The 25048-nt window shown below is 36.7% G+C and overlaps 2 protein-coding genes across 3 annotated transcripts in view; one reads left to right on the top strand and one right to left on the bottom strand.

Moving 5' to 3' along the window:
• The window catches only part of cwc27 (CWC27 spliceosome associated cyclophilin), a 33592-nt gene extending 13013 nt beyond the window's left edge, over window positions 1-20579 (bottom strand). The window contains exons 1-11 of the mRNA XM_079449347.1: window positions 20211-20579; window positions 19815-19911; window positions 19586-19698; window positions 19362-19505; window positions 19163-19261; window positions 18982-19082; window positions 18543-18612; window positions 18361-18440; window positions 18147-18183; window positions 17913-18052; window positions 6886-6986 (exon numbers count right to left, since the gene is read on the bottom strand). Of these exons, the coding sequence (XP_079305473.1) occupies window positions 6886-6986; window positions 17913-18052; window positions 18147-18183; window positions 18361-18440; window positions 18543-18612; window positions 18982-19082; window positions 19163-19261; window positions 19362-19505; window positions 19586-19698; window positions 19815-19911; window positions 20211-20252 (1024 nt within the window). The 5' untranslated portion in view covers window positions 20253-20579. The remainder of the gene's footprint in view (window positions 1-6885; window positions 6987-17912; window positions 18053-18146; window positions 18184-18360; window positions 18441-18542; window positions 18613-18981; window positions 19083-19162; window positions 19262-19361; window positions 19506-19585; window positions 19699-19814; window positions 19912-20210) is intronic.
• A 758-nt stretch (window positions 20580-21337) lies between these two features.
• srek1ip1 (SREK1-interacting protein 1) lies at window positions 21338-23537 on the top strand. 2 transcript variants are annotated; one of them, XM_079449179.1, is made up of 5 exons: window positions 21338-21515; window positions 21738-21782; window positions 21860-22012; window positions 22283-22358; window positions 22884-23537. In XM_079449179.1, exons 1-5 carry the CDS (start codon window positions 21503-21505, stop codon window positions 23062-23064), a joined length of 468 nt encoding a protein of 155 aa, XP_079305305.1. In that variant the 5' UTR covers window positions 21338-21502; the 3' UTR covers window positions 23065-23537. The 2 variants fall into 2 exon arrangements, with proteins under 2 accessions (XP_079305305.1, XP_079305306.1); XM_079449180.1 differs by having other exon boundaries at window positions 21383-21515; window positions 21860-21994.
• The last annotated feature ends 1511 nt before the right edge of the window (window positions 23538-25048 follow it).

Genomic DNA, 25048 nt, shown 5'->3' with positions numbered 1-25048 from the left:
GCCTATGTTTATTAACCTCTAGGTACAGAAAAATAAACAAATGGCACCTAAATCCACTGAATACTAACCGTAAACTTTAACCATGAAACGAATCAAATCTCAGGGTATCCCCCTGAAATGCCAGCATAACCCATTAGAAAGAAAGAAAATTATTTTATTAAAACTGTTTTTTTATACCCAAACGTTCACCGTTTTCATGATCAATCGTTGCTAGTTATGCCTCAAATGGCTTTGATATAAAAAGGGTATAACTAAGATGAATCCCTCACAATTCTCTTCCACATCACCGGTTTGACTGACAAGGCTCCATTGAAATAAAACACCCTGTGCACACAGGCATAACCTGTATAAATAACTCAGAGTGGTAGAAAGAATGTTGCCACATCATTTAGGGTGGGTAGAAAACGGACAGCGTTTTTAGCATGTTTCTCTTATTTTTGGCTCTCGTGAATGACAGGCGTGCCAAGAAAGAGAAAACCAGACCAGACGAACATGCTATAATTTATGTCTTGAAAATTGAAGAGATGTCTGTCGAAAATAATAATTCAAAAACGGTACAAATGTCTTCTAGTTGGCTTTAGCCAATTGCGGAGGAGACAATTGGCTTCTTCCTAAAATAAGATACCAGATGCCAAGAGAACGGACTGCTAAAGAGAGGGCAGGAATGTGTTTGCTTTTGGGACTGAATACAAAGCTTGAAGTTGACTCTGTGGACATATGAACACAAGAACCCAAACATTGAGATAGGGGTGGAACCAATGGCAAGGAAACCAACTTTCACTTTAGCTGGAAGTAGGTTTAAAATGCAATGACTGCCAATCCAGAAGTTGATTCCTTATACTGGATTTCAAATCAACAGAGTTGTGGTTAATAATAGAATGAAACCGCTAACAAATTGACAAAAAGAAAAGGTCCAATTAAAAAAAAACTGCTGAGTTGTTTTTAAATATGCTTATCTTTAACAGATCAGCAGAGAAATCACAAACCAAGCCAGTGATGCTTTTCATTCTCTTGGTTTTTCTTGGTATTTTGAAAGCTCTTGCTAAGTACATGGTGAACATGCCCATTCCACACGGTCCATAGATTCCTGACCATCCAAAAAGGAAAAGAAGCGTCCAAGTAAAACGTGCGCAGGCCATACGAACTCCTGATACTTTAATTGCATTCTAGTAAATAATTAAACGCACGCACAGATATCTCTGTATTTCCATAGCGCCTTGAAAAATATTTCACAGTGAGCACGAAAGCCGCCCAAACCTCAAAACTGACTGTCTTAAAAATACACCGTGTCTCTTTCAACATTGCAATTTGTAACACTTCCATCTTTATTTATTTAAAATTCTGTTGCTTACACAAAGTGCCGGTCTCTCCACATTTCCCACAAAAATGTGGATATTGTCAACGCCGTGCTATAGCACAATTGAAGTGCTCGTGTCAAGAAACTGACAGAGCAGCAATTGAAAAGCCAATTATATTTTTATAGAAACGACGCTTACTTCTGCAGAACACAAAAAAATATATTTTTAAGGATGTTGGTACCAAAACACCATTGACCTCCATTATATGTAAACATATCAAATATCACCTTCTGTGTTACACGGAAGAAAGAGTCATATACAGGTTGTCGTGAGGGTGAATAAATGTTAATCGAATTTACATTTTGGGTGAACTATCCCTTTAGTCTATAAATTCCTGGTCTAATCGTTTCCGCTGGTATGCTAGATGTACAACCCTGAAAATATTCAAGGCATCACTTTGAAATTCTTTCTCTTTAACAAGAAAAAACTGTCCTCAAACATGCTACGGCTACTACAAGTGTGCATACCACATTCCAGACAGTTAAAAATGACTAGGGTGAGGGGACACACCTTTGCCTCCTGAGAACACACAATGTGAAGACGTTGACATACAACAGGGCCGTCGCAACCCTCCCCAGAGGTCAAAGGCTTGTCCGAGTAAACCTCATGCATCCTCACAGGAAGTACACCAAACACTATAGAGCCAAAACTGCTTTCAGGATTTGAGACACATACAATGACTCCACTACAGGGATTCTTCAACACCGTGCACGTAGACGTGTTTCAAATTATATTGAGAGATATATATATTGTTCCTGTTATATTTGTAATATTTAATACAAATAAAAGCACATTGCAATCTTTTTCTTCACACTGATCACTAAATTGGAGCATTACTGACACCCTGTGATGATATAATCCTGTATGTTTACCAGCCGTATCGGCTTTTCTGGATTAAAACGTTACATTCGGTTGAGTTTGTAAAAACCTGCTCACAGTAATCGTCAGAATATCTCTTGTCCTGTCTCTGAAAAAATTCCGGATATTCATTATAAGAGGCATTTAGTCAAGCGATTGCAGCCCATTGTAATAAACGTAACCGGGAAAATCGATACACTGCCTCAACAAGCACTTCCGGTGTTCAATTCCTCCGTAATAAAGGTCCATTGTGAAGTTCAAGATCTACTTTTTCTCGTCTGTGCTCTTTCAACGGTGACATGAAATTGACTATGGCAAGCCATTTTGTCATTTAATCCTTGACGTTTACTAGTATCTATTTATAGGCTACTAGTACTTATTGTTTAGTTACTAGTATCTATTCCGTTAGATACTAGTACTATTCATTAAATACTAGTACCTAAATATTAGATACTAGTGCTTATTTATTAGATACTAGTACTTATTCATTAGGTACTAGTACTTATTCAGTAGATACTAGTACTTATTCATATGATACTAGTACCTAAATGTAGATACTAGTGCTTATTTATTAAATACTAGTACTTATTCAATAGATACTAGTACTTACTCATTAGATACTAGTACTTATTCTTTCAGTTACTAGTGGTTTTGTGGACCAAAGATATCCTTAACATAATAGATACTAGTTTACGTTTATGATCAGTATGCAAATAACATGTTGAATATTAATATGACTATGTAATATATAAGGGAGATCGGGCAGGAGAGTATTGAAGAAGGTGAAAAATGGAGGTTCTCGAGCAAATACAGAGAAAATGCAGCTTTATTGAAAGAACATTTCAACATGGTCACTTCAGCAGCCCACAGCTTAGGGCCATTCATTCGTGTTTAGTGAATTTAAGAATAATCGATGGCACGCTTTCCGGTGAAACAATGGACAATCTTTTTAGTAGTCTGACAGATCTCAGAGCTGTTATTAGACAGTCTGTGTAGGAGGTGAGGGAAGAAGCTTACACTGTCCCTCGAATTCGCTCAGGTATGTAGCCTACGGCAGTGTCATTTCTTTATTATTTTTTTGACATGCACAGTCGTTTTCTTGTGGATTTTACTTTAAAACATTTAAAAATCTTTTTTTACATTTAACGTAACAGCTATTAAACGAGCCTCGTGCAAATTGCGGATCTTGTTTTTTGCACTTCTGTATTGTACAGCAAATTTTTGCACTTTCTGCTTCCTGCTGCTTACCAACTTTATGGAGATGCAGATTTCATTTTCCAACAGGACTTTGCAACTGCACATAGTGCCAAAGCAACCAGTACCTGGTTTAAGGACCATGGTATCCCTGTTCTTAATTGGCCAGCAAACTCGCCTGACCTTTACCCCATAGAAAATCTATGGGGTATTGTGAAGAGGAAGATGCGATATGCCAGACCCAACAATGCAGAAGAGCCGAAGGCCACTATCAGAGCAACCTGGGATCTCATAACACCTGAGCAGTGCCACAGACTGATCGACTCCATGCCACGCTGCATTACTGCTTTAATTCAGGCAAAAGGAGCCCCAACTAAGTATTGAATGCTGTACATGCTCATACTTTTCATGTTCATACTTTTCAGTTGGCCAAGATTTCTAAAAAACTTTTCTTTGTATTGGTCTTAAGTAATATTCTATTTTTCTCAGAAACTGAATTTGGGATTTTCTTTAGTTGTCAGTTATAATCATCAAAATTAAAAGAAATAAACATTTGAAATATATCAGTCTGTGTGTAATGAATGAATATAATAAACAAGTTTCACTTTTTGAATGGAATTAGTGAAATAAATCAACTTTTTGATGATATTCTAATTATATGACCAGCACCTGTATATAGATGAAAGTGGCCCCTGCTGGTAAAATGACGGCATGTGATTTGAATTAATTCAGCGTCCTTCAGTAAAGAACTACACTCCGTGAGTTTAGTCAGTTTTTCTTTAACACTGACACGTTATTGTTTTGTCATCATTAATACCCTTGGTATGCCCTGTGCAACACGATATTGTTTAAAATGGCCCACAAGTTCTGCCCCCGTGCATTTGCTTCGAAAGCTCGATCTCGCCGTCAAAAAGCAATAAGAGGCACATAGCCTATATTTTGTCATATAGCTATTCATTCCAACATAAGTACATTTTCTACTTTGTATTAAGGTTGTTTGTCTGGTTGGCATTAATTAAATAGTTTCTGGATCAACTGCCAATAATAGAATCAAAAGCCGAGTCCTGCACTGGTACTGTTTGATAAAAGCGAACCCGCCCCACCTATATAGTTATTAAAAGACCACCCGACCCGTCCGGCATCACTAATTTAACCCTGCCCGTTTGACAGAAGCACCACGATCCTAACCGAACAGAATTACGTTTTAAACATACTTTATAGTAAAAATATAAGCCTGATTTATAAATAAAGTAAAACCAGAAGCAAACCAGAAGCAGACCAGAAGCAGCATGATGAGCTAAAACTTTAATTTAAACTGTGATATGATTATTGCTCATTGCAAATGTAATATTGCAGCAGCTGTGCAGCATGCAGGATCGTGTAAAAGCTGCTGTGCAAGACCCCATATAACTCTACCATCTAACGAAGTTAAGCTTATCACATGATATTAAACATTGAAAAACAAAAATAGTGATAATAAACAAACCCTTCTTTGTGTTTTCGTGCTAACCAATTAGCTGGACAAGCTAACAAGGCAAGGTCATTTTGCACAGTCTTAGCATGTTAACTCTGATTGGGTGGCTGAAAGGTAATCATGTTTATGTAATGATCTATTTGAATTAAGATATCTCCAAACCCATTCTTACTAGTTCCTTTTGAGGCGGAAGATATCTTTAAATGAATAGTTACTAGTAGTTATTCTGTTTTTGATATCAGTTACTAATTTCTGACAAGTATTTATTACAATAATGACTAGTATATTTTTAATACTACTAGTATGTATTCATTTAATGCTAGTACTTGTTATTAAATACTGGATTTGTATTCAATGTATACTAGTAAATATTATATAGGCACTAGTAGTAATTAATTAAGTACTAGTACTTATATATTAGACACTAGTGTCTTTTAAAGTTGTTACAAGTAACATTTCTCATCTTACTGGTTACAATTGTTTTTTTACCTGTCATATGTAATGACTAGTCAGAATGGCCATTGTAGAGTTCAATCACAAATCTTATTAGTAAAATAAAATGTCTTACTAGTCACAATTGACAAAAGTACTAGTATCTCATGAAAAGGTACTAGTATAAATCTAATAAATACTAGATCCTGATAAACACTTATACGTTTCTTATAAATAAGTACTAGTATCTAATGAATAAATACAAGTATAAATAGAATAAATACTAGTATATATTTAATAGGTACTATTATCCAATGAATAAGTGCAAGTATCTAAAAAATAAGCATTGGTATCTGTTTGGCAGGTTCTAGTGTCTTGAAAATAAGTACGTGTACATAATAAATACGCACCAGTAGCTTATGAATAAATACTAGTAACTATTAAGTAGGTACTAGTGAACATCAGAAAACACACTAGTCAGAACTGAATAGTTGATATCCACATGACAGACCTCTATAGAAATCAATGGCAAAAATCTGAAATGTGTTACTAGTAACAATAGAATAATTACTAGTCACTGATGTAATAAGTACTAGTATCAAATAAATAAGGACTAGTATCTATTAAATAAGGACTAGTATCTAATGATTAAATACTAGTATGCAATGAATAAGTACTAGTATCTAATGAGTAAGTACTAGTATCTATTAAATAAGTACTAGTATCTAATAAATAAGCACTAGTATCTAAATTTAGGTACTAGTATCTAATGAATAAGTACTAGTCTCTACTGAATAAGTACTAGTATCTAATGAATAAGTACTAGTATCTAATACATAAGCACTAGTATCTAATATTTAGGTACTAGTATCTAATGAATAGTACTAGTATCTAACGGAATAGTTACTAGTAACTAAACAATAAGTACTAGTAGCCTATAAATAGATACTAGTAAACGTCAAGGATTAAATGACAAAATGGCTTGCCATAAATTGACAGCGTCTTTAGCAACAGATTTCAGACTGTTCGCACAACTATGCGCACATATTAGGGAGGATGAAATGAAAAACATTCGCTCTAGTCCGCCGGGAGACACATAAACAAGGTCATAGTAAATATTAGAAGGGAATGTTGTCAAACTGCTATGAGTCAGACATGACTTTCATTTATTGTATTAAAAACAACACTTTAACTTTATTGCAAGAACTTGTGCTAACAGATAATCTCATAAACTTTCTTGCCAAGTCTAAATACAAAAGAAAGTTCTGCCATGTCACGCACTATTTTACAACATCTAGAGACTAGTCAAGGAACGTATATAGGAATTCCCCTACAATACTAAACGGAGTATTAGAGGGGGAAAAATATTGTTTAAAATAATCACTGAGGGTAACAAACTGAACCTTATTGTAAAGAGGAACAAACAAGCGACAAAAAGAAAACGTCTCAAAAAAGCATGCAGGAAAGCTTAAGACTTCATTACCTCATGTGTTAAAATGAAATGATAAATTAGCTCAATTGAAACTGTGTCAGTACCAGCAGCTGTGATCATGTGATGCTGACACTCACCCTCGCTCGGTTTCTCTTCCTCCTTCAAAACTCCATCTCTTCTTTGCTTGATTGCGAGTAACTCTTTCTTCAGCTGGCGAGCTTCTTTTCGCAATTCATCACTGTGGAAAACCATTCAACAGAGAGCTGGAGTTCATTTTCACTCTTGGAAAGAAAACATTCACGATAAGTCACGCGTGTTATGGCAGGAAAAACACGAGTAGCATCTTTACACAAGATATTTTTCTTCGATCAGAAACAAATCATTTAGATGAGGAAAGATGTGCTTCACTGAGATAATATGATGTGGAAATTACCAATGCAGTTATAGACCAAAAATGCTAATGCTAATGCTACTTTTAAACATAAAACTTATGATATTTACAAAATATGAATTTCATATTTGCATCTCACAAAGAAACATAATAATTTGCAAAAAGCTAAAGAAATGAAAGTTGCATTAAAGGCACGTTGGCACGGACTGGTTTCATTTAATGACATCAACGACTCCACAGTTTAGGGTTTCCCGACCATTAGCTTCTCATTTAACAATCCGAGAAGAATTCTGTGTTCGCGATAAACAGTAATAAAAGCAACCATTATCTTAAACGCAGCCTTCCAGCATGTGTCAGGAACAAATAAGTGCAAAACTTGAATAAATTGTGTGGCGCCTTGTTAGATCAAAAGTCCAGTGTGGCTTCCAAATCAACCAGGGGATCTGGCACCTCAAGAAAAGACGCTGAATCGGCACACTTCAGTCCCACAGATTGTGCAGCGAGGCCTTTTTCTGATCTTTATGGCTGTGAACCTGATCGGTGATCTTAAACTGGCAACAAAAGCGCACCTCGGTACAGCCCAAGTCAGCTTAAAAATGGGGGTCTGGTGTATGGTTCAGGGGAACTTCGGTATGACTCACATTTGAAAATCATTTGGCCCAATTTGTGCATGTGGATTGATGACCAATTGATGATGACAAGAGGTAAAGATGTCCAAAACGGTCCTGTTAGTCGTAATTTATTATACGTGTTTCAATGAATAGACCTTAAGGGGATAGTTCACCCAAAAAAATTTATGTATTCACCCTCGCGTCGTTCAAAACATGTAAATGACTTTGTGGAACACAAAAGTAGATATTTAGAGAAATGTCTCAGTGGTTTTGTGTCCATATTATGGAAGTCAATGGCTCTAGTTGTTTGATTGCCAACGTTCTTCCAAAAATCTTCTTTTGTCTTCTGCAGAAGAAAGAAAGTCATACAGGTTTGGAATGACATCAGGGCGAATTTTAGAGTGGATGGGAAGAACAAGACATTTTGACACCGCAGTGTGAACATTCTGCTAAATGTTATTTGATTTTTTAAATAAATGATAGCCGTATAGGCTTGAAATAACAAGAGCAGCAGTTAACCATCAAATTTTTTTAGTTTTGGCGTTGACCATTGCTATGGGTTGATAACAGAAAGGTGTGATCCCTTACCATGACACCCTTAAGCAAGGCACGTAAATCAAGCTCCTGATAAACAAAAAGGCATCGAGGTAACTTCCTGTTATTAAGTAAGTGACAAATAAATGTAACAGGCTATAAATAAAGTACAAATTGTCCAAAAGAACCAAATACGTTTGCACTGGTCTTGCAGCGGAGATGAATGAACAGCCATCTCTTTTGTTCAGACAATAGAAGCAGATGTCACAGGATAGCTGATAAGGACAGAGGCAGACACATACTCGCAAGGTGTGAGGTCCTCAAAGATAAACTACCAGGCTTCGTTCTGCGAGGGGAAGTTGCCTCCATGTGCAAACACTGCCCCCTCCTACAGTTTCTGGCAGCTCCAGCATCTTCTATTGGGCTATAATAATATTTTCATAGGACCTGACAGCTCTGTTTGGAATCCAGGTTCTTACCTGGCCACAAAGCAGGTAAGCTGCAGAGCCCGGGACTCAAGCCCAGAAACACGTGAGCCATCTACAACAATGACTCTCTTTGTTCCATCTACTCCTCTGAGCAAACATACAACTTTTTCCAAAAGTTCCCTTATATTCTTCTGGTAGAATCTCTCTGATGTCCGACAGGGCTTACCAACATTCTCGGAGATCGAAAGTAAGGCATCAGTGGTTGACCTTGTAGAAGGTCTTTATAAAAGCGATTCATCAACATGTTGCAACGCTTTGGCCTCCAAAATCCCTGCATGACCATACTCTACATCCCTAATCCTACCCAATACCTAAACCTAACAACGACCTTGCTAACTAATAATAAGCAACAAATTAAATATTTACTGGGGAAAAAGTCGGTAATGGTTTGTAAATAGCGAGAATTGCCCCCTTATTCTGAAGAAACAAATTTTAAAACAAATTCCAAATCACATAAAAAAATGAATAAGACAAGTCTCTTTAATATAATAATAAAATCAATAATACAGACTTTATCTGTGCTTTTTTGGGGGGGATTTTTACATTTAAGAAATATTGGCATATCCACGTTTTCAAAGTTTGCAGTAAACACAGCAGCCCCTTCTGATCAAAACATGTATTGTGATTCAAATAACATCTCAACCGGCTAGAACCGTCACATATTATAAACGATTTCAACCGGCTCACAGTGAATCATTACATCCCTAGTAGGGTTGTCATGGTACCATAAACATATCTTACAATACTATACCTTATGAAATATCACGATAGCAAGTCTGTGTCATATTCATAATTCAAATCTACAAAATAGATATTTACATTGAGTCATTTAGCAGACGCTTTTATCCAAAGCTTGGGTATCCAGCTGATTTGCTTTATCTTGGGTAAAGGTGACATTTTCATTTCCAGCAAATGTTTGGTTAGTTTATGGACGGAGTATTAAGATGACAGAAAGTTAAGGTGCAGGTCAGGTCATCTTAAATAAAATTGCTATATAAATAAAATTGAATTGAATGTAAAAATAGTAAAATAAATCGTGTTTCACTTAAAGGTGCTACAAAAGGTTCTTTATAGCAATACCACAAAACCCTTTACACTACATTGAACCTTTTGTGCAACATTTTCTTTATGAAACCATATAGACAAAACATTTTTTACATTTACATTTTTAAGCGTTTCTACTTTGAATGTAATTCTCTTGAATGAACAAAGGACATTTAATTGCAAGAGACGAGAGAAGATAAAGATTCCACAAGAGCGAAAAGTTATCTGTTAGAGTCATATGTTGACCCATGGTCGGAAATGGGCAGGATATATGGGGAAGTACCTCCAACTAAGTGATAATTTTGCTTGCCTTGACATGCTACCATTTACCAAACAAGAGAGGCATATCCTAGGAGACGGTAACACAATGGGCCCCTCAGCCAGATTGCAGGCAACAGTGGAGAAAGCCAAGAAAAATGCAAAGAGAGAGAGAGGAACACCTGCTAATTTACACCTCAGGGCTCAACAAATTCCTCAGATGTCCTTTTGTTCCTCAGAAGGAGTCGACCTCCTCAGTATTCATTTAACTCCCAATGGAGCACAGGCCATGTCTCCACTTAATGTTGACTATAACTGATATAACTAATACAGAAACTGATTCCCTTTAAAGGCTTAAAGGTTGTGATACTATCAATATTTACTTTGTTTAGAATCTGGTATATTGACCTGCTCAACAAGCCTAAAGGCTAATTTGGTTTAACCAGATTTTATATTTTGTTATGTGCTTTTGTTGTTTTATTATTTGTTATACTCTGTACTTTGGTTGTGTAAATATTTAGTTGTTTCTTTTTATATTGTTATGTGCTTTGGTTGTTTTATTATTTGTTATACTATGTACTTTAGTTGTTATTCTATTATGTACTTTGGTTGTGTAAATATTTAGTTTATTTAAAAAAAATAAAAATACAATAATTGTAGTTTCTTTATAGTATAACATTTTTTGTTTGGTTTAGTTTCTACTGGTTTTCAGTGAATACGTTCGGTGTCTTATTTCAGTTTATTCACGCAACTTTCATTTAGTCAAGTTTTTCAAATAATACTATATTTAGGCGTATATTTGATACGATTCCAATCAAAATAATTGTTTCAATAGTATTAGTAAACTATATTTAACTTGCTCAACCAATTGTCTATCTTTGAGAGACAGACTGATCCTGACAGAATAAGATGCATTACAATAGCGATGATTCAGAATTGTCATCCCTCCACGTTTAAAACGGACCAATTTGACTGAAATCTGTTAATAAACAGCACTGGATTAAATTGACGGACCGTGTAAAAATAGCTGCGCTGTGAGATACGACTTTGATAGACAGCGGAGCGAGATAAAAAGGTATTTGTGAACTCAAGAAAAGAAAAGAACAGTGTGATAAAGTGTCCTTGTGATAAAAGGAGGAGGGGATGAGAGTTTATTAATGAGCGAGAGCTTTGAAGGGGAGCCAAAGCGTGCCCACCACCTCCCAACTTCATCTGCCAGGGGCCGCAGACATCCTCCATCAGCCAGTACAATGCCAGCCATTGAAGCGAAGCCTCTGCGGCCGCCAGCGGGGAAGAGATTGTCATTTCACAAACCAGGAGAGAGAGGTGCCAGGCGAGACCTGACGGGTACATTTAAAATCTGAGGAGCGGAGGAAAGACTTTGTCGTCACTCACGGCTCTCCCGAGCAGCCAGAGATTGTCGCTCATTCAGACAATTCAAATAAGCGAAACCCGGAGACCTCTCGATGATTTACATTTCATAAAGAAAGCACACAAAGTGACTGGCCACAGACCAATTCTTCACATAAATCAGAACATTTAACCCTCGCTTCCCCACCGGCCTCCAGAAACGTCTCTTGGGTGGGTTGCTTCGGATTCGGTTTTCCAAAACACATGCGAGAGTGGAAATACCATCCAGTTCCACTGATTTCTGACTTTTTAAGGCACGGCTCAGGGTTTTATAATCAAGCGGTATAATGTCAGTGTTGCATGGAGAGGTCTAACGTCTTCAAGGTCTCGCAGCAGATTGCTTCAGCAGAGTCTGCGTATAATAATACCATATCACGTTTCAAGGAGGATAGTTAAGAATATTGGTTTTCCAGGTTTCTCTCAAAGCCTACCTACGGTTTTGAAAGGAGACTGAATAATTGAAGAACTGAAAGCTCCGTAATAAATATTAATGATGAATTGGAAGAAATGAAGTGGCAGAAAAAGTTGAAATTGTAACCGTACCACTGTATATATACACTGACGTGCATGATAAAAACGACCACATAGTCGAAACTGCTGGTTTGCTTGCAAATGAACAAATTTGACCACAAGTAAAGCCTCAAACCGCAAGAACCTGTGTAAAGTTAACAAACATAACAAGTACTTGCTGGAAGTGAAATTACACTGGATAGTCAGGGATTTTCCATTCTTAAAAGCACTTAAAGAGCACAATACTGCATAAACAGAACATTTGATAATAATATCGGAGGGTTTTGTCACAGGCAGAACTATATAATTGTTGGACAATGACCTTCTTTCAAGGAGTAAAATATAATAATCATCTCTTACGGGGATCCACACGGGGGCGTCTGTGTCAACGCTTCCCCTTTACTTTGAATGAGCGACGTCATGCGTTGCTGAAATGAATTGGCCACCATTGACTACCATAGTAGGAAACACTACAATGTTGCCCCAGAACTGTTTGCTTTCCTACATTCTTCGAAATATCATCTTTTGTTTTCAACAGAACAAAACAAATTATCAATCATTTTTTCCTACTATGATAGTCAAAGGTGGCCAAGAACAGTTTGGTTATAAGCATTCTTCCAAATATCTTTGTCTGTGTTCATCAGAACAAAGAAATGTAAACAGATTTGGAACAACTAGGGGGTGAGTAAATCATGACACAATTAAAATTGTTTTGTGAACTGTCCCTTTAAAGACATAAAAGTGTATCATAGACTCACTATAAATTCAACGAATACACAAAGGTTTCATTTCTTCGTAGCTCCGCTCTGCTGAACGAGTGCCATGCCGTCGCCTCGAGGTGATCTCTGTGACTGGCCCATACAGAGAAGACATGCTACAGCGGGCTGGAAATCTGTTAACCTGCGGATCCGCGACACAGCTGCCAGGACTTAGACTTTCCCATACAGCCTCCACACAAAAGAATCTGTGCTTTACTGATCAGAGCAACCTTTTCTTGAGAAGATGATCGAGCGCCAGACTCTGACAGATGACTGACAAGTGCAGTCAATTAGAAACCGTCAACCTGTAGCCAAAAAAGAAGAGTCTGTGTCGCTTAATTGCTGTTTGGCTCGCATTAAAGAAGATGGGTCTATTGTGAGGGATTTGTGGGAATTTAACCTCAAACAATTTGTGAAAAATCTTGTTTTGTGGACGACAGCAGCTTAAGAGGTAGATAATGACACGAGTGCACTTAAGGTTATCCGACGGTTTGGTAGATTCTGGTGGTTGTAAATCCAGACTCTTGGTTCAGTAACGACTCAGGTCAAAGGTCACAAGGATGGGACGCTTACTACAATGTCAAGGGTTATAACCTGGCTGAGACAAAGTCATTATGGGCCTTTCAGCTGTATGTATGGGTAAAATGTCTGGATGATATTTCTCGCATGTACCTATAGCATTCTATAGATATCTATAAAACAGCATTCATTATACAGCTATAATTTGCTTCAGATAAAAATGACTGAAAGCGTTTTATGTATTTTTAACTGAAAAACGCAAACATGTGTATGAGACCAAATAGACTTTTATTGTTATTTACTTTGTTAAAAAACATTAAACGTTTTGGGGTGAATGATTCAATCGTATAAGTCAATCCATTTTCTGGGGGCAGATTTCACATTACGATTCATTTTCAGTATAATAAACCAGTCAAAACCTCTTTTCAGTTCTCATCAGTTTCCCACTTGAAAAGTAAAACTAAATAAGTCGATCGCAACATCTGATTCACCCGGACGTTATCTCAGTTCTTCCATCTTCCATTTATGCTAAGTGCACTAAATAGCGCTTAAGGAAATGACACCAATGAGGTAAAAAATTAAGAGCGAGCCAGTTTAGTACACTTTTACTTCGGTTCTTTTCACAGCTTCACAGTTATATCTCTTTTGAATTGTAGCTGTAGTCGCTCAGGTTAAAATGGAAATATTAGTATGGCTGTACCCCAGAGCCATATGGAAGCACTTTGGAGTGTAGTAATGCCTGTCGGGTTTAGCGTAAGTGGCGGCTACCAGATGCACTGTGTCAGGACTCCCATAAGCATGCTGCTTTCTTCATTAATGCCACCAACCGTACGTGTTTACGTCTTCAATGTGGTGGGTATGGACTTATAAATATAAATCGTTGTACACGTTTTTAATGAATAATCTAAAATCCATAAATCTAAAAAGAAATAGAAATCGCAGGTGGAGTCATAAGTCTGGAGCCATTAGGAGGAAAGAACTTGAAATACCATGATGATCATATCACAACCATTTATATTTAAAATACAGATCCTGATGCCCAATAACTATTATTACATGAATTATTATCATTACTCAATAAAGTACTTGAGTTATTGCATTATAAAGTACTTTAAATTTAGTGGTCATGCAAAAATATTTAGACTTACTGCTGCTATAATTTATGGATAATGTATTGCAAAACAAAACATAACCAATAAAAAATGTAATTCAATTTAAATGGCATAATAAAACACTCGCGATTAAAACTAAAGACAAATCTTAAATCAAATAACCACAATCAAATAATTATGTGACGTGATAACAATATAAGCTACCATGACTGACATGACACGGTTTTCTGAAAATAAAAATTCCACTTTTAATCAAAATAACCTTTTTGTTAAAAATGTACAAAAATCGAATATTACCTACATGAAAATACATTAAAAAAAATCAGTGTTTCAATACGGTCTTATACGATTTCAGCGGAAGATAACTCTGCAGTTTTACATTTCAAGCAGAGATGGCTATATAGGGGCATAAGTTACAAATTGCAGTTTTAAATACGTTTTATTTGTTCCTTAACCATTACACTTTCATATCTGGTCTTAAATATCTTATATTTAATCTAAAATCGTTTCCTTGTACATATCATTCCGGATTCAACTGGATGTCACCCATCAATAAAATCCTGTACGATTGTAGCCGCTCATAAAAATCATGTTTTCCTCAGTGAAGGAACATCGGACGTCTTTTTCTAAACCGTGTTGAATTGCACTCGGTAAAAGAAACATCAAGAAAGCCAACCAGGAAATGAAATACTATCTTAAGCGGCAGACACAGATCCAGAGGACCTAGATTTCGGCTTGAGCCTCGTAGACTTTATTCCAACCAACATCAGATCCTTCCTACAGCCTGAGCTTCCTTTCCAGGTGACTGGCAAGCAGAGCTTCTCCCTTCACCTAAAAGCTCCTGAAAGCCTTCTAGCAGGAAAGAGCGCTCGGTCTCAACAATGCTCTCTTTGTCTCGCACCAATACTCTACCTACCAGCCGACTCTTTGATTGCGGGCCAAGACAAACCACTGCGTTGGGTTACAGTTCTTGCAGCCAAACACTACGATTGTGGTTAATATGCTACAGTCTTCCTGCATTTCGCTAGCTGTCAATCAAAGCGGCGAGACTCTGTGGGTTTGACCATTACTTCATTATGTAGAAAAAGAAAAGAGTGTGTTTATTATGATCGGAAAATTATCCAGACACGTAACGGCCGATGTTGAGATAAGGCAGGTGTGCTTCCAGAAGGGGAGGGGGAAACGCAGGGAAGGGTTCAGCATTTAAAGTCTCAGTCAGTGCTGAGGTTATGAATCCGTTAATCCCTGTATTTTCAAAGGTCATACGATGGGTTCATGGATTACATGAGATGGACCGATATGTATCCGCGCCAGCGGTTTTGAAGTGGAAAAGGCTTTGAAGACCGTCAAAATCTAATCTTCCGAGAGTGAAACTGCAAACTTTACGGGCTTATGAAGAAGTACTAAAGGAACATTTCACCCAGAAATGAAAATTCTTTAATCATTTACCGTCATGTCATTTCAAACTTGACTTTATTTCTTCTCCAGAACACAAAAGAAGATGTTTTGAGAGTGCTGGAAACCAAACAAAATTGGACCCCGTTGACTTCCATTGTATGGACACAAAACCACATAAACATCTTCTCTTGTGTTCCACACGAATTTATAGAGCTTATACCTTTAAATATGCGTCTCCTTTTGTTTAGTTTTTGTACAAAAGAAAGGCAATAATTTGAAGCATCTTTAGGCATGGAGCAAAATAGACAATAGTGCCCTAGAAAGTCCAGCGGTGCCCAAAACATTCGAACTGATTTTTATTACAAAATATTGCAGAATCATGTTTACAATTAATCTTTCTAATGTAAGACAGAGAATTACAGTCTTGTGTCTCTCGAGTAACGCTGGGGTTGCCAGGTTGGCGGGAGAGAGCAGGTTGATTTGTGAGCTAGATTTTTCATTCACCTTGAAGGAACTGGAATAGTGTCCACTGAAGTGCATCCAATAGGAGTGAAGTGCATTTAAGTCTCGGTTCTGGTTAATTGCAGGTGATATTGGCCTTTATCAATATTAGGAGTATCAGGTAGTCGTAGACAGAATATAGTTCTGCTGGTTTAGAGAGGCTGAAGATGTTGTCCTGTATGCAATTTCAACAACTTGATCTTGTGAATATATATTGGTGGCGAGCTGATCATTGTGAACCATCCCACAAATTTGAATATGGTCTCGCCACATGTGTGAAGGATTCTCACAATATTTATTTTATCCTTATGACATCAGTAACAACATGCCCGACATGCATCTCTGACTACTCAAACTATTCTAAAGCTCATACATACCCTGGACTGACTTTTCCCCCCCGAAGGGTCTGTAACGAAGTAAAAACTTCTGAGTATTCACACTTATTGTGGGTCTTAAGTATTCTTTTATGTGTTTTGCTTTGTTTTTTGCATAATAGTAAGTTTAATTTATTATTTACTGGACCAACATTGTAAATATGTGAATCGTGCACATATCTTAGCAAAAGTGGGTTTCGCAAAAAAAACTATCCCCTAAGAAGAACTCAAAAAATGTTCTCTCTAATAGAACTAATCTAAATATCTGCTTTCAGTTGGATCGTGGACCATCCAAAAGTGGATGTTCTTAAACACAGGGGACTCGGATGCTCCGCTCCAAGCATATGCGGGGTGCAAAATAATCCTGTTTTCAATTCTAGAGATGGATTTGCATCCGTCTATGGAACACATGAACGAAACACTGACCCCTTACTTACGGCAACATGACTTTAGAAGAAAAAACAGGTGTGACTCAGTCAGTGATGTATGCGGTCCAGACATCAGACAAGCTTCTTTTAAAATGCGATCACTAGTGCTCACAGGCCTGCCAATAACAACTTCAAATTCCCAGACACAAACTTTATAACTCGTAATCACAACATATAAAACAAGATGGATAAGTGTTTTACAAATTAATGGCATATTAAATACTATCAGCATAATGTAAATCAAATCAAATCTGATATGTAGTCATAACTTCTTATTCCTGTCCAGGAAAAAAAAAAGAAATATAAAAAGATTACAATTTTCTGAGAATTAAAAAAATATCGATGACTTTGTCTAAAGGCCACAGCACAGATCAACAGTATGAAATAATAAAACATTTAGTATCTTTGATGCCAAAGTGATTCCACCCCTGCCAGTACATGATGTTCAAAGAACCACAGTGCCTTCTGCTGGACAACACTTTCATTGTTCTTTCCATACATCCACAGCTGAGGTTCTCAAGTCTACATCTTTTAATAAAGTTTTGTGAACAGGGTGAACTTCCATTTCCAAGATTTAACAACATGTGCACTTTTAACTGCAAAATCTTTCCTCGTTCTGCGCTTTGTAACCATGATCATATTAGGTGAAAACAGAACCTTTGGTTCAAAACTAGCTGCTTATCAAACGTTTGCATTACGTCATGATGCACTTCGGAGAAATACATAATAAGTAAAAACCATAAAATTATAAACATTTTTCAAACCTAGCCCAGCACAATGAGAAAATGACATCATCATTAGATTCTAACTTAGAGATCAATGCCATACCTGCGAGAAGTCTTCACTGGTTCAAGACTGGTCTCAGTTTTGTCCTCAGTCTTATCTTTCTTCAGTTTTTTGGAGATGTACTCTCTGACCTTGTCCCTATCGGTTTCACCATCAGCTTCTTCCTCCACGCCATCCGTGTCCTGCAGCGAAACACACACAGACACATTAACACTCTGTGAGGGACGAAATGAATTAAATGACCTCCAAACAGAAAACAACATTAAAGGCATATACCTCAAGAGAATCCCCTTCTGCTCTTTCGTCGTCATTCCTTTACACACACACACACAGAAAAACCACAAAAATAATAGTTTAATTCAGATTTGCACACATTTTAAATCACAGCTACATGCTACCATAGCACAATGACTATTTTAATGTAATAAAACAGACAAGGGGCTTTTTAATAAAACCGCTCATGAGAATACTGAGGGTTTTTCTTTCTGACCTGTCAACGACTGGCACGGAGCTTAACTTGGGATCACCTTTCAGCAGGTCATGACTGCTCTTACTTTTGCCTTTCATGGTCTGCAAGAAAGAACATGTTAGTGAACCAATGGCTCATCTTCACACACATAAATCATTTTGGGAATAATGGAATCTTCCTATTGGTTTGAAAGCTTAAGTGACCTGGCTGACTTGATTATCCATCTCTTCATCTTCCTCTGCCTCCTCTCCAAATGACAGCAAACTGAAATTTCTAGAAAATACATTATAATTGTCTTATTATTGAAAACAGAATCCAATGAAAAATATTCTAAAACACAAACGCAATTTTTTAAAACAAAATGAAAGCAAAACGGACACCATTTCGTTATTCAGTATTTGGCTGATGTCAATAAAGCTATATGGTCAAAACGTATCATTGGCCAAAAATATAACAGCCCATATTATCTATTATCCGAATCTACCAAATCCTTTGCAGAAATAATCAATACCCATCTATTTTATTTTTGTAATATCACCTTACATATGTTGATTCCTATCTTAACATTGTCGCTGAAGTTGGAATTGATTCACATAAATAAATAATAAATTAAATTAAAATAAACAAACGAGTTTGCCATACTTGGTGGCCTTGGACTGCGATTTCTTTCCTTCCTCTTTGTTTTTTTCCTTTTTTCCTTTAATTTCACGAGGTATGATGTCATCAAAGGCATTGTGTAAGACCTGCACAAAACAAACAACTTCATATAAATAAGATTTCATTTAAATGGCAAAGAACATTTACAGGACAGAACCAAACATACGTCTGTAGATCTAATTTTATGTGGGTTGAGAGGTCGTTCATTATTGTCACACTCCACATCTGCTAACCTCAGCATGTTATATACCGTATCTCCTGTGACCTGCGGCCAAAAAAACAACAGAAAAACTGTTCACCAACCGTACATCCAAATGTTGTTGAATGGACAGAGAATATCATTTACTATCACTGTGAGATATGACCTTTCCAAAAATGGTATGTTTGTTGTTGAGTTCATCAGCGCGTCCCAGTGTGAAGAAAAACTGACTCCCATTATCATGAGGACCTGCGTTTGCCATGGCAACCAAACCCCTTCGATTAAACCGTAACCTGGAGTGAAATTCATCCTGTAATGGAACAATAAAACATAAGATTCTGAACATTATTAACTTCATATCAAGAAAATCATATCAAATGCTCAACCTACCCTGAATGGGCGACCGTAGATGGACTCGCCACCCGATCCCGTACCTGTCGGATCACCTCCTTGAATAATAAATTCTGGCACCACACGATGGAAGATCGTGCCATCGTAGTAACCTGCGATAAACACGTAGCTTTACAAGTAGCCGTACACCATTTTACTGGGAAAGCGTCTGGTGACTTTGATTTTAAGTGATATAGTTCTGTAAATTAAACTATGTGATGTCACCTACCCTCCATGCAGAGCTGAGTGAAGTTTTTACATGCTTTTGGAGCCTCCTTGGACCAAAGTTCCATATCAATATCACCTGCTGTGGTCTTAAGCAGGACCTATGAGATTGAGAAGACATTGAAGTTTATTCGAAATCATGTGTCATTGTATAGTTAAACTGTAAGTCGCTGGGAAATGACTGTGATCATGTAAAAAGAGTCCATGGGTATTATATGCAGTATCGTTGCACACAGAGAGGAAAGCAGTGGTATGTACATCACGTATTGTGTAATGACATTAGATAAGTAACATCAGTAAATAACATTAAATAAAATGCAGAATAGCTATATTGTGTTTGCACATAACGCTGCTGAAAGTTGCGTTCCAGCAACAGGAGTCTGATATTGATAAAACTCACCTTTCCATTCGTGGGTGGCTCTTGAATGTATATGTTACTCATTCTGAGCGAGTATATGTGTAGATTTTCCTCAAAGTCATAAAAGAGACCTCAATATTATAAAAACAAAACAAGCACCACAGGTTCGCTCGATGCCGCAGAGTCGCTAGTTAAGACTTGACTTCAGGTGACTCTCGCCCCCTACCGTAACGGAGTCAAAAATCACTCAAGATAGTTTGAGCTTTACAGACCAAGCTTTGTCTCTAACTGAATATCTTTTTATTCAAGCTGTTTTTAAGTTTTTAAGCGCTAAATGATTCAAGTTTATCAAGTTTTACTGTCCAAACCGCTTGTGAAGCGTCAACGACATCGTCACGTGGTACCTTATACACTTGGCTAGGCTTGTTCGACTTTTTTATTATTATTTTTATCATTTTACTTTTGAAAGAATTTATTTTTGAGTTGAAAGAATAACAATACATTTGAAGTAACGGGGCAAACGGACATCATGGCTTGATAATTTTTCCTTTTATAAATCATCTTTTTTCGTTTGACTGCATATATAATTCCTGTTTGTATTAAGAGCTGCTCCCTCAGGCTATGTCTTTTCTGTATTTTGAAGAAACGGATGTTATGCGGCCATGCTTGTTTGTAAATCTTGATAATTTCAATAAATAACAAATTGCAAAAAAAAGACTTGAGTCGGCGCCGCCGGGTGACATCGAAGTACCGCGAGAGCATTTCCAAAAACCATTAAAGGTTTCCTTTCGAATCGCTATCGCGGTACTTTGACGTCACTCCTGTCGGATCTTGCTGCGCTGGCAATGCCTAACCAATCACATTCGTTTGCGTGTGTTATTTGCAAATACTGTTATTAATTACATTTAATTTATCAAAATGATTGTAGATTTCACAATGCAAATCTACACGTTCTAAAATCTGGAAGCGAAGCGACGTGTAGGAAAAGACACAAAAAGTAAGTTATTAGCAAGCAATATTTAAGGGAGGAAACGTAAATTAGAAAATCTCTTAATATCTCCTCTCTCCTTTTATTTTATCAAGCAAGTATTTAACAGTTACATATTATATCAGAATTATAACAGGGATAATATTTACTTAATAATAAATTATAACAGGAGAACATGTACAGGGATAACGTGCCTGCAGTGGGAACCATAGTGCAGGGAACGTTTCAACTCGGAATCATTTGCGGGAGGGATCGAGTTCGCGGTTTGAAAAGCAGTCCATTCAAAATAAACCAATTGTTTTGGTTTAATCTATTTCACCCCCACAAAAATACATGTGAGGAGATCATGGCTGACCCAGGTATGATTTCGAAGTGCTCAATGATTTATTCTATTGGTTATAGTGGTTGTTGTATAAATGCTACATTTGGAACTTTCTAGAAAGTGCCATTACACTATATGTTATAGGTGGTGCTCGGGTTAACTTTAATGTCCTCTTTGTTGTTGTACAATAAGAACACATCCTCCGTCCGTTTATGAGTGATCTCGCATCATAGGCAAATCAAGGTGTTTGTGCCAACAGGTCCAAACAAGGACATCAGAGCTGGATGCAAAAGATGCGGATATCGTAAGTATCATACTTTAAAAGAAAAATCTGTGGTGTCTGTATATTTACAACTTCTAATTGTTTAATCTCTTCATCAGCTGGACATCTGACATTTGAATGTCACAATTTTGTTCGTGTGGACCCGAGGAAGGACATTGTTCTGGATGTGAGCAGTACCAGCACCGAGGAGAGTGAAGAGGAACAGGAACCCGTCGTTAAAGAAAAGATCTTCGGTACCGGCCATTCAAAAGGTTCACTCACTATTTCTAAGCACACTTAAATTGCACTTGAGTTTAACTTTTTAAGTGTGCTTTAGTGCGTGACCTATATAAATTGTTACTGAAATGGCAAAAACAGTATATCGGTTGTTTGTTGATGTATTTCATGTTATGTTTATACTGTAAACAAGTTTCCTTGTTTGCAGACTAGTAAGTCAATAAACAATAGTAATACAGACTAAGTACACTAATGCACTAAATTGAATTTTGTGTTCAGATGTATATTAAATACTTTGTTCTTAGGTTCTCGAGAGGATTCCAAAAAGGAAAAGCGTAAAAAGAAAAGTAAGGACACATCCCAAAAGAAGGTCAAAAAGAGGTACTTACTCATTGCTCGGTTTTACTATTTCTTCTCATTCAGATTGGACCAGGCCTGTGCAGCATTTATAATATCTGAATTTTACCTACATGCATACCATTTCTTAAAGGATTTTAATCATTTGTCCACTTAGAAATAGTCCAGAAGAGAGCAAGAACACGTGTTAAGCTCCAGAAGACGTAGAATAAAAGTTGTATGAATATTATATGTGTTAAGAATGATCCTGTGTTTGTTCATTTCGGTTTGAAATATAAAATCACAAGTGTAAAAGTAAAAAATAAGAGAATTTAAATGAACTCCTAGGAGGGGCCTTTAGACTATGATGAAATGTTTAAAATTTTGTTTTCTATAATGAAATTTCAGATTGTTTCATCCACAGTATTTTTTATAATGAATATGTTTGATACTAAAGGCATTATACATTTTTCGTTGTCTAACAAAGTTTCTGATTGTTAAAGATAATTTCTTTTCAGAACTTCTATAACAGTTTTACAAAATACTCCTTTACAATTTTTGTGTTTGCAGGTCCTATTCATCAAGTGATGATGAGGAAGAAGTAAGCAAGAAGAAAAAGCACAAGAGTCACAAGAAGAAAGGGAAAAAGGAAAAGAAAGAGAAAGAGAAGAAACACAAGAAAAAACATAAAAAGAAAGACACAGAGTCATCTTCCACCAACAGCTCCACTGAATCATCTGACACGGACTGAAACGGGCTCTTTTATTTGACATTTTTTTAAAATCTTTTACCGGCCAACATAAACACTGCAAAGCAAGACACTGAAGATTTTAAGTAAAGAAAGTTGTATACACCTATAAACAACCTTCACCCAGAGCCATTCAATTTGAAAGAATTCTGTAACTGAACTAGGTGGAGTGGTGAAGTCTTTTGTCTTTACCTTGAATAAAATTATATATATTTTTTCAAAAACCATTCTAAGCATGAAGAAAAATAATATGCAAATAGAATCAAGTAAAATCTGGGTAATGACAAGAGAATTTCTTTTTTTGTCTAAATAAGGACAAAAAAAGGAATCAATTTGCAATGTCACTTATTTTAAGACCAAAGCAATTCATGTCATTTTGCTGTTCCAAAACATGATGCTATCATTTATTTGTCATATTTTTGTAAGTTTTATCATTTGTTATATTTGATCATTTATATTAAAATGTGTTGACAGTCCCTCTGAGAGTTGAATCATTTGCACACAAACACATGACCTTTGCATAGAGAGAACGTACTTGGTAAATGTACTTGGTTACAGTAAAGCGTCATTTGTAATTTTGCACATTTGAAAATAATGTAATAAAACCATAATTAAAACAGTTAAGTTTATGCATAGAAAATCTTACTTATTAAGTAAGTAATATATTAAAAAGAACATGACCCCATGCAATCCAGATTTGATATTTGATTGGGAGATGGTTTCTTCAATGCCTTGGAGACGTCGTGTGATTGGTTTGATCTGCATCATCAAGCACAACATTTGGAATTTTAGAGGGCAGTTCGATTTTCTGAGGCGAGGCAGACTTTTATTTCCTTTTTATATTCATTATGAGCAGCTATGTGTCACTAAATGGATACATAGAAAAGGTGAGGTAATATATTTTACACTTTTATTTATCTTTATATCTGGTTGTAAATATCACATGCTTTATAATTTCTCCTGTGTACCTTTAAATATTGACTGAAGTTTTGCTATTTGGTTGCAGTTGTCCAGTTCCAGGATGATTCAACGCAGGGATGGAGATGTCCCGGTCCGTAATCTCGTCCTGAGATGTGGGGAGAGGTTCATTGAGGTGTCTCTCTGGCAGGATGAAGTTTTGACTGAACTATATGAAGGGGCTGAGATACTTGTCACTTACTTGAGGGCTACAATCAAGCCCAATGGAAGGGCCAAATTTAATTTGTCATTCATCTGTTGATGTACAAAACATATTCTAGCTTTTCATTTTTTGCTTTCAACGTTTGGGTCCTAATGGTTACGACATTACATTTATGCATTTGGCAGGCGCTTGATAGTCAACATGTACTATCCAAAGCGACTTACATTGCATGATACTATACATTTGTATTTGAATATGTGCAATCCTTGGGATCAAACTCATGACCTTAACGTTGCTAGCACCGTGCTCAAACCCCTGAGCTATGACTGTGAGTTATGTTTTGTTTTTTATATCCAGCGTTCGGACCATCCTCGTACCAGATAGTGGTTTACCATTATAATCATCTCACACAACGAAGATGCTCAAGTTCATCTTGCAGACAGCTTTGTGGTGTCCGGTATGTCTGCTGATCTCTTCCCGGGCACCAGCTCTGACTTGTAAGAAATGCTGCCTCTAAATGTAGAAGTGGAGCAAGCTAATTATAGTTTCCACACTATTTGGATCAGTAAAAGTCATAGGAAATTGTATAATTTTGTTCTTAATGCATGGATAAATATGTTTTGTTCTTGTTCTGTGCACACGTTCTCTATGGACATGTTACTGGACATGTTATAATATGCCTTATTAAGCTGTGCATCCTATTCAGGTATATTATTTTACTCATTCTCACGGCGCATCCTAAATGTTGATGTTAATACTGGATTTTAGAATGAATGCCCGTGTCTTGTTTGTAACGCTAGGTTGAGTTTGTAGGAAAAACATGTTGATTGAATACATATTGTATAAAATCTGTTCTGATTTTTGACT

This window comes from Barbatula barbatula, assembly GCF_947034865.1.
Source record: "Barbatula barbatula genome assembly, chromosome: 24".
Classification (NCBI taxonomy): Eukaryota; Metazoa; Chordata; class Actinopteri; order Cypriniformes; family Nemacheilidae; genus Barbatula; species Barbatula barbatula.
Note: the sequence above shows the minus strand (reverse complement) of the source record. Positions and strands in the feature narration are given on the sequence as shown.